The following is a 15,355-nucleotide window of genomic DNA, read 5'->3' on the forward strand; positions in this document are numbered from 1 at the left end:
TGGAATCTGGCCTCCTAATGTAATTCCACGAACTGGGCCCTGGCCCTGGATCCAGGTCAAACAACATTTTCCTCATTACAAATAATTACGGGTTGGTTACCGTAACGAGGTACTACATTCCCATTTTGTGTTTTTTTTGGTTACTCGGTACAAATTCTTGATAAGTTACTGGATCTAAATTTGAATGTGGATGCTTCTTTTGATAATTATTGTTACAACTTTTCTTATTGCACTGGTGCACTTTTGCTAAGTTTGCCTCATGCCTTTTAAAATTATTTCCGCTATTCTTTTTAAAGTTCAAACTTTCACTTTCGTGTAAAGCTTTGTTGCGTCCTTATTTATTGCATCAAGTGCATCAACAAAAGACAACAACTCTTCTACTGTTTTCCAACCACTACATAAGATGTCCTTTCTCACATAGATGGGCAATCGTCTAATTAAAATATGTACCAATCCCTCTTCTTCCATTGGCTTATCTAAATACTATGCTCGTGTTTAATGCCAATCGAAATATTTCCTCATAGTACCCCAAGTATTATTGTAATATTTTGGGTTCCATAGATCTGATATCAACTTTTCCTGAGTACTGGCAGACCAGTATTTCTCTTTAAATTTCTTTTGAAAGTCTTCCCAAGGGGGAAAATCCTCAATATTTACCGTACCCCATTCTGAGGCTTCCCCTAGGAGACACCCCACAACAAATTCGATCTTCTTAGAATCTTTCCAATTTTTTGGTAATGCTTGGTTAAACCTTTTTAAGAAATGGGGCGGATGCACATCTCCGTCTGGCTTAAATTTAAGGAATTGTTTACATAACCCTGAATTAACTCCCCATTGTAAATCAGTCACAGTTTCATTAGTTAATACAACGTTAGGTGAAGATACCCTTTTTTCTACTTTGTCCTGGATAAGCTTAATCTCTTTCCACAGGTCCTCTATACCCTTCTGGTATCATTAAGTTCCGAAGAAGGTATAGGCGATACATTCACGGATGTTATTCTCTCAGTAACTTTTTGATTTATAATCTCCCCAAATTGTTCCCCCCTCCCTCCCACCAATTACATTCATAATACCCGAATTAGCCACTTTCTCATTGAAATTCCTTTCTACATTGTCTACCCATGTACCGACACCTGTAATTTGCAATTGAATGATTGGCATTAACACATTCTGCTTATCTACACTCTTTTGCAAAGTATACAACCCATGTCTTACATCATTATACTTAATATTGTATACGTTTTCAAAAGAGCCTAACTTTTCAATAAGTTCAGATTCTACATTATTACATTTGTTCTTGGTGTTAAGGTATCATTCTGCTTCTGACTAAGGTCAGTAAACATATGATTTATACGAGTTCTTCAAAGCGCTCATTCCTTCATGCAGATTACTAAATTCTTCTCTTTGAGTCGACCTTGGCACTTAACAAACCCAAATTTGTCATTTGAATATTTAGAGTTTCCCTCTGAGCATTTAACTGAGAATTTACCAAACCTAACTCTTTCCTTAGAGTCTCACTCTGAACATTTAATTGCAGACTCTGAGCTTTAATTAAATTTATCAACTCAGACCAGTCAGGTACTTCTTTGCTAACTTTCATGGCCATAGCTGCGTCTTGAGTTTCCTCAACATGTTGTACATTTTCCATATTCTTATGTGCTTTAGCTCTTGTAAGCATTTAAAACTAACTTTAAATATAACTACACACATAAAGTTCACTCAACAGTATCTTGTACCACTTCATGCTAAAGTAATGAAGTTTTGTTTCACGCTCACCTGCCATAGAATTCTCGCAGCGTAGGTGAGCGGATGTGGAGGCAGGTCAGCACCGGAGGACAGAGTATTGGTACGTAGGAAAAGCCAAGGATAACTGTTGTAAGTGCCCGCAAAAGATGTATTTTGCTACACCGGAAGGCAAGAACAAATGAGAGAGACCTCATTCAATTTTTTGTCACATTACGTCTTGAGTTCTCGTGGAGAGATGATGCGTGTAGATATGAGATGCATGTAGTAGCTTTCACGGTATCTGAATAACAATTTTTCTAAGTGCAAAAATTTGTGGGCTTTTTATTTTCTTCCGCGTACCATGAAAATGTCATGTCACATATGCAGCCTGCCACTGATGAAGAAGTCAGATAAATGAAAATTACATTACCGACACAGTCACGAAGAAGTTTTGCGGCATCGGAAGGAAAAGCACCTAACAGAAGTGTATAGATCTCGACAATAAGGAAGTTAGTTCAACTTAATACGGACGCCATGGAGAGATACTCAGACCTATAATTTGGGCATTAAGTGAAAATAATTTATTTCTATTAATCTCTTTATTTGTGTACCCATTCTTCTTCTTATTATTGTTATATATTTATATGTATACACATATAAAAATTTGCACAACAGCAGCTGGTGCCATCAGCATCGGATGTACCTTGGTATCCGTGTCTGCATCCCCACGATGTGTGTGAGAGCTTTATACTCCCTGCACTGGATCTTCTTGATTGAAGCATTCTGTGCATATTTCTTCTTAGACAAATTCATCGAAATCTTCTTTGCTGTTTTTTCGTTGTGAATTTTTCACATCTTCACATTTTTCACTCAAATTTTGCTCCATTAATGTTGTTGTTGTTGTGGTCTTCAGTCCTGAGACTGGTTTGATGCAGCTCTCCATGCTACTCTATCCTGTGCAAGCTTCTTCATCTCCCAGTACCTACTGCAACCTACATCCTTCTGAATCTGCTTAGTGTATTCATCTCTTGGTCTCCCCATATGATTTTTACCCTCCACGCTGCCCTCCAATACTAAATTGGTGATCCCTTGATGCCTCAGAACATGTCCTACCAACCGATCCCTTCTTCTGGTCAAGTTGTGCCACAAACTTCTCTTCTCCCCAATCCTATTCAATACTTCCTCATTAGTTATGTGATCTACCCATCTAATCTTCAGCATTCTTCTGTAGCACCACATTTCAAAAGCTTCTATTCTCTTCTTGTCCAAACTATTTACCGTCCATGTTTCACTTCCACTCCATACAAATACTTTCAGAAATAACTTCCTGACACTTAAATCTATACTCGATGTTAACAAATTTCTCTTCTTCAGAAACGCTTTCCTTGCCATTGCCAGTCTACATTTTATATCCTCTCTACTTCGTCCATCATCAGTTATTTTGCTCCCCAAATAGCAAAACTCCTTTACTACTTTAAGTGTCTCATTTCCTAATCTAATACCCTCAGCATCACCCGACTTAACTCGACTACATTCCATTATCCTCGTTTTGCTTTTGTTGATGTTCATCTTATATCCTCCCTCCAAGACACCATCCATTCCGTTCAACTGCTCTTCCAAGTCCTTTGCTGTCTCTGACAGAATTACAATGTCATCGGCGAACCTCAAAGTTTTTATTTCTTCTCCATGGATTTTAATACCTACTCCAAATTTTTCTTTTGTTTCCTTTACTGCTTGCTCAATATAGAGATTGAATAACATCGGGGAGAGGCTACAACCCTGTCTTACTCCCTTCCCAACCACTGCTTCCCTTTCATGTCCCTCAACTCTTATAACTGCCATCCTGTTTCTGTACAAGTTGTAAATAGCCTTTCGCTCCCTGTATTTTACCCCTGCCACCTTTAGAATTTGAAAGAGAGTATTACAGTCAACATTGTCAAAAGCTTTCTCTAAGTCTACAGATGCTAGAAACGTAGGTTTGCCTTTCCTTAATCTTTCTTCTAAGATAAGTCGTAAGGTCAGTATTGCCTCACGTGTTCCAGTATTTCTACGGAATCCAAACTGATCTTCCCCGAGGTCGGCTTCTACTAGTTTTTCCATTCGTCTGTAAAGAATTCGTGTTAGTATTTTGCAGCTGTGACTTATTAAACTGATTGTTCGGTAATTTTCACATCTGTCAACACCTGCTTTCTTTGGGATTGGAATTATTATATTCTTCTTGAAGTCTGAGGGTATTTTGCCTGTTTCATACATCTTGCTCACCAGATGGTAGAGTTTTGTCAGGACTGGCTCTCCCAAGGCCGTCAGTAGTTCCAATGGAATGTTGTCTACCCCGGGGGCCTTGTTTCGACTCAGGTCCTTCAGTGCTCTGTCAAACTCTTCACGCAGTATCGTATCTCCCATTTCATCTTCATCTACATCCTCTTCGATTTCCATAATATTGTCCTCAAGTGCATCGCCCTTGTATAGACCCTCTATATACTCCTTCCACGTTTCTGCTTTCCCTTCTTTTCCATTAGATACTTGAACATATTCCCATGTCTCAGAGTATTATGTTTGGTTGCTACGGCAACACACAACAGATTCTTCTCTCGCTTTTGACTGAAAATTCCAGTTTTTTCGGTCCTTTCACACAGGTCGCCACATTCTAACATTCTGATAACTTAAAGGTGTGAGTGTGGGTTATACTGATTTATTTCCCCAAACCACATTCCACTTCTTTACGAGGTGGCTTACTTGGAATTTTGCAGCCCCTCTTCTTCACAGGATAGTCAGCTGCTGGAAAATCTGTTGACTTCTTCTCCGTCGAATAGTGCTAGGTACAGGCACTTTTAAACCTCTTTCTACTTATACAAACTTTCCTTTTCATCAGTTAACAATGTATTTGACTTTCGTGCACAATATAATTCACACTTTCAACATACATACATCATACCATCAAACATTAGAAACAAAATGAGTTACAGTTAAAAGAAAGTTGGCTTGACTACCATGACTATCTTAAAATGAATCAGAAAATACGCCTTGCCTCTACCAAGGCTGAGTCAAGAATCTATAAGAGTACTTTTTCAACTGTTCTCATTTTAATTAACAAGTCACTGACACAATAAGCAGAGTGGCATGTACACTCCATGGTTCTTCATTACACACTCAGTAACACCTCTATGGATTGCCCGAGAGGTACTTGTCGGTGCTGTTCGACCGCCGCATCTACTTTCTTCTCGTGACTGATTTTAAACCTGCACACACAAACATGTGACACAAAGCAGGTAGGATTTTACCATCCCACACTCATATCTAGAATATCGTGTGTTCAAGACAGTAGAAGGCTGAGTGGTTCTAGAATTAACACAGAAATTCTCGAATCACTACAGCGGCTACTTTAAAAAGCCATACAAACAGCACTCTCCCTCACACCAAGTTGATGCTTGCCTTACATTAATTACAAGCAGTACTAACATAAAACAGAATTTCATTTTCGTCAATACCATCTCAGTGCCAAGAACTAACTGCAATGGAGACAGACTTTCAGAACTCCTTAAGGTCTTCAACCTTGTTCTAAGATTAGCCATCAAATACTTTCTCAGGAAACAAAAGACCTGAACATCACCAAATTGCAATTGGTGAGTTTCAAAGTGACCATGTTTCCATTACACATGGCAGCTTGATGAATTGAGAATCTGAACATACTTGAGAAGACCCAACCTTGACTTGATCACTACCTCTCATAGATCCAGATGGGTCTGGAGAGTGAAGGTTAGCAGATTCGATAGAATAGCTCTACTCCAACCATGAGTTCTCTCAAAAACTAGAGTCCCTACAGAGAAAGAGAACTGAAAATAACTCAAAGAACAAATGATCAAAACAGCTAAGAAGACAGCAGCACTAAGGGAACAGAGGGAACAACCCTAGTGCACTCACAAATGTGAAACGATAGGGCTAAGATGGCTCATGTGGCAAGGAGGTTAACTTGCACCAGAGTAAAGATAGTAAGAAGAAATTCCTTACAGCAAGAAACCATATAACAAAATTATACATTTGACGAAAGCCAGTTTGGACAGGTCAGGCAGGATTTCAGGAAAAAAAAACCACTTGTAATTCCCAGGGCATCTCTAGGCAAATTTAGGCATCTCTAGGCAAATTTAGGCACATCTAGGCAAATTTAGTACTTACAGTACATACCTCCCAGTCTACACTCAGAAATCCCAAAGGAAAAGTGACTCACAATGACAGGAATGGGAAAATACTTCTTAGCAGTGAACACACAAATTAGCTTCAGGAAACTCCACAAACAAACAGAATCATATTCACCCACAAAAGTGGACATTATGTAGATCATCCAGACCCTCAAGAACAATAAAGGAACTAGCAAATACGCAATAATTGCTCAACTTTGGAAGCACATTGGTGAAAAAGCAATAGAAAAGCCATTACAGAGAATCCATAAGATCTAGGAAACAGAAAAAATTAAAGTGATTGGACACCAGTCCTGATTCACACTGTTCACAAAAAAAGTATTAAATCTGATATGAACAACTATCATGGCATCTCACTCATTTAACAACCAGATTAACTTGAAAGCCCTACAGACCCATACAGAGGAACAATGTAACTCACAACTACAAAAATATCAGGGACGGTTTAGGAAAAGATGCTGTTGTGTTGACCAGCTTATCAAACTTTAATCTTCAGGGTGTATGCGGGGACAAGAAGAAAAAAATAGCCAGATTTTTCCCAGTTAAAAATACACTACTTCCCCGGTGAAAATTCACTTTTTCCTGGGTGAAAGCACATTTTTTTCTGTATTAAGTGACAATACACTTTACCTCGGTACTGTAAAACTTATCAGTCCTTTGAATAGTGAAGCATAGAGATTCCCAGCACTTTAGGAAACAAAGCCCAGGAAGAAACAACACGTTTTGTAAAGCTCTTTGATGTGCGGCAACATTTACAGTGCATATTTTCATATTATGAAAATATAAACACAAATTTGACCAAATACAACATGATAGCTTCCGACACATTGAACTCTACAGTGTGACCCACTTTTGTCAGCCAATTATAGCTCATGAGACGCGATCTCGCCAGCCAATAACAGCAGATACTTGAGCGATAGAACATGTGATGTAGTCAGCCAATAGCAACATCACTGCTAAGTAGCACGAACACACAAATGAGAAAATTTAATGGTCTAAATTAATATGCATACATATAGTTACAAGAAAAGCTAAACTTTCACATGTAATATTTATCAATATGAAAGAACTAAAAGAAATATGACAACCTAACCTTCAAACTTCGTCTTTTTTAGCGTGTTGTCCTTTAAGTTATGAAACACAAATGCGACAGTAAAATTTTATGTAATGTCATAAATGGCTGGCCTTTTGGGCCCAAAATTTTTCTAAGTGCCTGATCCTCAGTGTTAAATTTCAAATGACAGTCTAACGCTCTGTGATGTAAGAAATTCACCGCGCGTTCTCACACGTAGCATAATTCATCTTGCTTAAAAGGAAGTTTACTTTGAAAGTAACACTTCTCAAACCACCATTCGCAATATTTTCCCACTGCCTGTTTGAAATATAAACAGTTGTGACATCACGCTCATCGAAACAAGGCCCACAAGAAAAACGCATTGAAAGCAGTTTGTTGTCATGAAGTATTGCAGTCTGTGACACATTTTGATTTTGGCAGATGCTTCTGTGTGCACTGTGTTTTGTTGTTGTCAATGATGCATTTTCTTTGTAGCTGAAGTTTTATTTTGGTGTTAATCTCTCATTTATATTTTATTGCTGCAGTAGTATTCTGCAGTAGCGGGCTAAAGTAAAACTCTTTGTTAGAGTATCATTACAAAAAGTTAACTGAAACCCAAAACAATGAAAAATTCCTGGAATTCTAAAACATTCCTGCATTTCTTCCAGACGAAAAAATTTTCGGGTTTTTTCCCAGATTTCCCCGGGCATATACACCCTGATCCTACATATCTGAAGCTCAGAAACAGAAATTTAGTGGTGATTTTTGTTGACTTCTAGAAGGCCTAAGACCCTACTGATCAAAATGCACAATTCCAAAGCCTGAAAGAAAGATGCTTTGACAACAAAGTGAGCAATTACACAACAGGCCTTGATTGAGACAAAGTAAAATTCAGAAGCGAGATTTCAGACACCTTCAAGAGTAGAACAGAGAAGTTATGCAAAGACCTACGGAGTCAAAATGAGGTCAACCCACGTAGCCAAAGCAGGCCTCCAAATCTCCTTGAGAAATGGAGTTTACAACTGACATCAAGCCAGTGCCCCAGGATCTAAATGCATATCAGGAAAACATCAGCAAGAAGAAAAGTTCAAATATCAATAATGTGATTAAAATAACATGGGATTCTTGATAGTTTGTCCCTGTACAGAAATCACAATTACAAGCCAGCTTCCCCTTCTGCCCCACCATTAGGTTGACAGAGAGCATCCTGCTGCCACACCATTTTTGAACAGAAGCACATGCTGTTGAGCATCGGCTGTTTCCATGTTCTTTATCTCATGATATGAAGTAAGCATTGCAGTATTAGTCAGCTGCTGATGTGAACTAATGTTTTTGTATGAGTCATGTTTTTGTAACAGTGTGATACATCCCAACACAAGATCCGCTGGAAAAGAGGTCATCTGAAAACACATTTGTTGGCTGCAAATGTATCAATAGGTAGCAGGAGAATTAGAATAAATGTGAAGAAAAGACCAGTTTTCCAGCTAAACTTAGCATGCATAAGTCAGCATTAACTGAACCTGTACAGCCAAAAAAACAAGCTATCCAGTCAATGAACTGGCTATGTGATTTGTTGTGATTATTGTTTTAAGGGATTAAACAATGAGGTCATCAGCGCCTTTGCATGAAATAGGTGGGCAAAACCAATTAAAAATAATTTTAAAACAAAGCTGTAACAACAAAGAAACATTTAAAATACAAAATTGGCATCAGAAGATTCATACAAAGCTATCGATAAAATTTAGGTAGAACACAGCAGAATAACTACTTAAAAACAAGTATAAAATACCAGCAGAGATACATTTAAAATGGAGCCAGATTACTGTGGCTGTGTGACTACTGGATATAACGGGTGACCAAACCATATAATTGGTGACCAAACCACTCGATGACACACTAAAAGTTGTGTCCTGCCTATTCGTCGAATATGGGGTGCCTAGGAAACCTGCTTTCTCGGATCGCTAGACAACAATTCAAGCAAATCAAGATAAATGACAATACTTAACGCTGAGAATTTACAATGGTGTGTCGCACACAATGGGTGACAGACACATACAACTCCTAATACAAGTGAAACAATACAGTTCCTAAGTCGCTGCTGTAGAGCTCGTAGAACAGCTAGTCTTCAGCTGGACCGTGGCCAGGCACCAAGGCACTTACGTTCTCTTCACCTAGAGGCCGCTGCTGTCTTGGTCTCATCCAGGAGAGGGATCGGTCAGCATACTATTGGCTGACATCATCTTCACAGTCGGCACTACCATTCCTGACCATGGCCAGCACTTGACTTTTACGCCAGAACACTGAAAGCGCAAAACTACGATTTTGGGAAAGAGTCCTGACATCACACAAAACATTAAGACACGAACCATACTTGCCTTATTATCAGTTAAAATAGACGGCAGATACTGTGGCAGACATATATCTGCCCTCATGTTGTCATATAAAACAATCAGTTAAAATACGCCATATTGACAACTACATATTGCATCTTTGACACATTGGTGATGCCTCATGATGTAAGAGAGAGTCATGTGTCACTCTGAGACATGTAAGTGCTACTTCTTCAGTTCATCGTAGTCAGAAGGAGCTGGTCCCACTGAAGATTTCACCAACCACAGCTTATTGCTCTGCACTGCTAACCACAGAGCCACCCATCATAACATGGTCTTCTGGGTCATATAATGTGGTAACAGCTTGCAGGGGAAACAGAGCAATGAGCATGACATGTAAGGGAGCAAGCCTCCTTTGCAGCCGCATTAACAAGTTGGTTTCTGTGGAAACTGATTATGGTGAAAGGGCATAGCTTAACCAGGCATCTTCCGTGCAATTTCCATTTATTTTGACTTTATGCAAGCCTCAAGTAAAAAGTAATATGGCAAGAAAAAACAAAAAGTTTATCCTTAGAGAGGTGCAAAGGCAGACAAAAGAAGTATTGTTAAAGTTTCCCCACAGGACTGGTCTCTAGCTATGAGCCAATCCAAGAATTTCATTAAGGAAACATGGATCAGTGGAGGATTGCCATAAGAACAAATCAAAGGCATCATTTCCACTGGCTCCAGTAGGACAGTGTTGGAGCTTACCATTACACAACATAAATCATTTGTTACAAACAGCTCCAATGAGTTGGTATGCAACTTCCATCTTGTTTATCCCAGACCTGGAAGCTTCTTTCTCGCTAATGATGTGTGTATCATGTAACAATGTCCTAGCTGGGATGTCAACATTCTACATGATCCATTTATGCTTCTAGCTATTAAGAAAGCTATTTGTAAACAGAAAATTCAATCTGTGCACAATGGTTTCTGTGTTTCATAATTGGTATCAGTCTTTCACAGTTCAGTCTGCAAAATGAGTTAGGGGCCATGTTTCATAGTATTTGATTTTCCTGTGTTTCAAGACATATGTTGTTGCTAATCCTACTCTGAGTGAGTTACTTTAATGAAGTAACTACAATCAAGTAACATAAGACTGAACAGAATAAATAATAAAAGTTTAACTGGTTTACTTTGTTAAATACTGGCAACAAACAGCCTATAGATAATCAGGAAACATAGCATCACATGTATTTACCTGTGGTTCTGTTCCCATTGTGTATGTTTTTCCGGTTCCTGTTTGTCCATAGGCAATAACAGAACAATTAACACCTTGTAATAACTTCTCTATGACAGGTGTCATAAGTAAATTAAAAATGGTCTCCTGCCCTTCCTCGATAAATACATGATCAAAAGAAAATCCACGCTCTCCTATAATAACAACCTGAAACAAAGGAAGTTCCTGATCAATGAAGCAATAACTATTGTAATAAGGTTCTTCAGCCACAAACAGTTTATGCTGTATGAATACCAAAACAATATGGCAAGCTAGAGAAGAAAAATCACTTCACTGTAGTTACAACAAAGCTCTTTACAAAATCTATGCATGTCTGGTGGCATAAAATGTGAAAAAGCATATCTGAAACAAATATTCTCATCACAAATTCTCATAACATTATTAACATATTTAAAATTCTTTAGAAAGAGTTTGTATAGCTATAAGTACTATATTAACTAACACTGTATGTTAAGGTGTTATACTGCTTCTGGGATGACCAGTTATGGCATATCAAAACTACATTGCTTGTGCCAGCAATGACAATTTGCTTTGTTTCTAGTGAACATAATGTTTTCCCCACTTCCAAAGTGTGAGCACGGGCACAAACGTATGCAGTTTGCAATAAAAGCAAAAATTGATGCTTAGGATATCATGTTAAAGAAAAATGTCATAGTTACACTACCTGTCATATTATCAACTGTTCTTTGATCACACATCACCCTTGCAACATTAACGGACAGTATCGAGCAAGATATGTGATGGTCAGCGGGATACTCCACATTTTATGAAGGAATGGAAAAATAGAAATCTGTATCCATATGTCAAAAAGTTAAAATTCAGCAGAAATTTTACTTCAATACCAGACAATCCTTCATTCAATCTGTGGTTTTGAAAGACAAATATATTTCAAAATGTATTTCTTGATGTAGCACATATTATTTTTCTACATCAAAATTCCAATCCTTGGTTCCAAGTAGCACAACTTAATGGAATTAAACCTGTATTCAGTATATTCAATTTTTTTCCAATTCTTAATACAAATTTAATTAATCAGTTTTTATTTATCTGTTTGCTGGTGTACACAACAGCAGCTTGATTATTCTTTCTAGCTAGTTAATTTGATTCATTTGCAGTTTTAACCTGTATGCCACAAGTCACCTCGTGGTGTTTGGTAAGAGTATTCATGCATCATTATCCACAAACATTAAATACAATGAAAAACTGTTGATAAGCCTCCATATGACATCTAATTTCTTCCATTTTATCATCATGGTCACTTCACAAATTTTATGTGAGAGGAAATAAATGCTTGACTCACTTAGAAATACACATTTTCAAAATTTTAAGAGCAAATCTTTGCATGATGCTTAATGTCGTTACTGTAGCAGCTGCCTTTGGATTTGAATGAGTGCCCACATGATTCAGTTCCATTAATTAACCAAACTCATCATGTCACATGCTGCTGATCTTTCCACCTTCTCCGTTACCTCTATTAATTCAGTCAGTTAAGTGATGTAGGATGACCTGCAGTATTCAAGGATCTGTCAAACAGTGGTTTGTAAGCTACTTTATTTGTGGGCGGATTACATTTTCTTAGCATTGTGTGTCCAATATCTATCATATCTACAACTAGTTTCATGTGATCATTCCATTTCTATTGCTTCAAATTTATACTCCTAGATATTAAATGGTCACAACTACTGTATTCCTATTGACTGATCATCAATTGTGTCGAAAACCATTACTAAGTCTTTCCAGCTAATTGCACATACAACTTTAAATTTGTTTATGTTAAAGGTCAACAGCTAGTCCCTAAACAAAAATGTCACATTTCCCTACTATTATTTTGCTGTTGCAACTTCCCTCTGTATACAGCATTACCCGTAAACAGCCTGATGGAGCTTCAGGCACTATCCATCAGACCAGTACTTTACTCATATCATGATAGTTATATAGCATTACCCGTAAACAGCCTGATGGAGCTTCAAGCATTATCCATCAGACCAGTACTTTACACATATCATGGTAGTGGCACACTCAGAGCACTCCCTTGTGGTATATTTCCACTTATAACAATTTCCCCTTGATAAGAGCCAAGTGCCTGAGTTCTATTTGTTGCCCAATGAATCACAAATCTTGTCTGATATTCCACAATCTCTTATACTGCTCATCAGGTAACACTGCAAAACTGTATTGAAAGCTTTCCATAAAGCAATAATTGCAAAATGAAGTTGACTTCAGTTGTTTACTGTTTTCTGGATCTTATGGATGAACACAACAAGCTAAATTCATAAAACCAGTTTTTGTAAAATCCTGTTGATTCTTGCAGAGCAAATTTTCAGTATAAAAGAAGAGCATAACACAGCAGCCTAAAATGTGTCCCACAATTCTGCAAAATACTGATGTTGGCATTATAGGCTTATTCACATGCCTGTGGCCAATAACTTACTGCAACAGCAACCTAATATAAACTGCTGCTTGAAGAGAGAAAGTTATTTCACATAATCTGTATAGAATTGTGCAAGAGTCCCATCAGATCCGGTCACCTTTCCTCTGTTGAGCAACTACAGTATACTATCTCACAAACTTTAATTTAAGCATTTGTATGTAACTCCAGTGAAACAAACTTGTACACTTAATTCATTGTTTGGTCCTCTGTGTTTCAACCTCTGTTTCCATACTACACTACATGTCATTAACTTTGCAACACTAGAAAGCACATCAAATAATGAAATGTTTATTACTGTGTGTGTACAGTATAGTAGTAGAATACATGATTAAGCTTGTGGATGAAATTTGGATATACAGGGAGCAAAATTTGGTACCTTTGACAGAAACAGCTGCTTTAACTGGGTTGGGCACTGACTAACTGAGCTTGGTTGACACATATGGTGACTTCACCTCATGGTGCATGGTAAGAATATTTCATGTACCACTATCATTTACCTCTACCTTCTTCCATGCACAAATGTTAAATAGGATGAAAGTCCAGTGATTAAGTTCCATATGAGATCTAATTTCTTCCACTTAAGCAAAATGTACTTCACGAGACGTATGTGGCAAGAAACATGTTGCTTTGACTACATGTATATCATTCCATGCTGCTTCAACTCTATACTAGAGTTTAGCAAGCATAGTGGCTGTTAAATAGTGGTGTGCCAATCTCTTTGGCAATCAATGGCCATATGTTTTCAATGGGTTAGAGCTGTCCAAAGTAGTAGTCGAACATCCTCTGTTTCAAGGGAGGTCAGGACAGCACATGCAACAGTAGTCTTGTGTTACTTTCTAGAAATGTGTCACAGAGAACTTTAAGATAGGACAAACTCATGGAATTTAACAGAAATAATGCCTGTTGTCCATATTACCAACTACGCGAGCCATAGCTGATTGTGTTGTGTAACCAGTGGCACACCTTTTATTTATTTTTTTATTTTATTTATTGTTTACCATCAGGCCAGGTGCTGAGATCATGCAACAACTAATGCAATCTGGAAGACATGGTACAATTCGTGTGTCCAGTGTTGTCATTGGGAGCACCACTGTCAACACCCTCTGCTGTCGCATCAAGTCGCAGTGCTAACAATCCATGGTGCTCCACAAATCATCGCACCCTCTGTGTGGATACTTATCTAGTACAAATCAAGACAGTCTCCTGGCTCCTGGTACGTGATGTGGCTGTACGATCCTGCATGGTCGAGTAAACAACTGTCCTCCCAGGTGTTATAGAGGTGTGTAGGTAATAAGGTGGGTGTTGGAGCAATGCGTAGCAGCAAGAGACAACGTACCACATGACGCTCCAGCCAACAGCGTCATTCAATCATCTGAGCAAGTTTCACGCATTGCTGAGTGTACTTTGAATGTGTAGTGGTTAGGTCTTCTCCATGTACATATTGTTACACCTCTTCCTCACAATCAGATGAAAGATGTTCATGTGAAAACATTGTTTAGGTAGTTCACACATAGAGAACTTTGAACTCGGCACAGAGTCAGGGCAAGATGCACGAGCACAGAACATCACCACCATAACAGCGATTGGGTGTGTCCACCTGCTGTGAAGGGGTCGTTTATGCTTTGGCATCAAGGCTTGACAGTGGTTTGAAAGGCAGAGAACAAGAGAAGCTGCGAACAATGACAATGCCCAGAAACAGTTGAAAGAAGCTGAAGAGGAATGTCATTTTCTTCTGTTGTAAGAGGGCACAGAGAAATTGTTCCGATGTACAGATACGAGTTCTGTTCACCCATTGTTGTATTTGTTGTATCAGAACAACAAAATACAGAAGAGTTTTTAAAAGACCTTTACATAATTTGAATACTTCTAAGCTCTCCTCCAGCCCTTGACCCTCTGCAGACGGAGAAGTAATATGGAAAGCGTTGATGGCACTGCATAGCATGTCCACAGCATCATGAAAAAATCAGGAAAGGAAAACAAAACAAGAAAATAATTAAGGTAAATAATCTCATAAGCTGCGACTTGGTCACAAATTGAACAGTGACCTGAATATAGAATAAATTTCCTTTACTTCATGTCTATGGCCACAAATTTTTTGTCATCAGACTACCAGTTTTGGTCTGGCCGAAACCAGTAGTCTGATGACAAAAAATGTGTGACCACAGACATGAAGTACAGGAAATTTAAGGTAAAATGTGTCATCGGTTCGATAGTATTAGAGTGACAGATCATTTTGGAGGTCAGATGTGTTGTGGGCATAATAAAGCTATAGAATGGAACTGTTTAATATTCTACTGTATTAAAGGCTAAATTGTTTGCAAAGTATTTGTTAAGGTTGAT

The 15,355-nt window shown here is 38.2% G+C and overlaps 1 protein-coding gene across 5 annotated transcripts in view; it reads right to left on the bottom strand.

Annotated features, from left to right (window-relative positions):
• The window catches only part of LOC124716797 (kinesin-like protein KIF22), a 331,625-nt gene that overhangs the window by 252,282 nt on the left and 63,988 nt on the right, over nucleotides 1-15,355 (bottom strand). For all 5 annotated transcript variants that reach the window (XM_047243381.1, XM_047243349.1, XM_047243365.1 and 2 more), the window contains exon 3: nucleotides 10,546-10,731. In XM_047243381.1, the coding sequence (XP_047099337.1) occupies nucleotides 10,546-10,731 (186 nt within the window). The remainder of the gene's footprint in view (nucleotides 1-10,545; nucleotides 10,732-15,355) is intronic.

Source organism: Schistocerca piceifrons, chromosome 1 (assembly GCF_021461385.2).
Source record: "Schistocerca piceifrons isolate TAMUIC-IGC-003096 chromosome 1, iqSchPice1.1, whole genome shotgun sequence".
NCBI lineage: Eukaryota > Metazoa > Arthropoda > Insecta > Orthoptera > Acrididae > Schistocerca > Schistocerca piceifrons.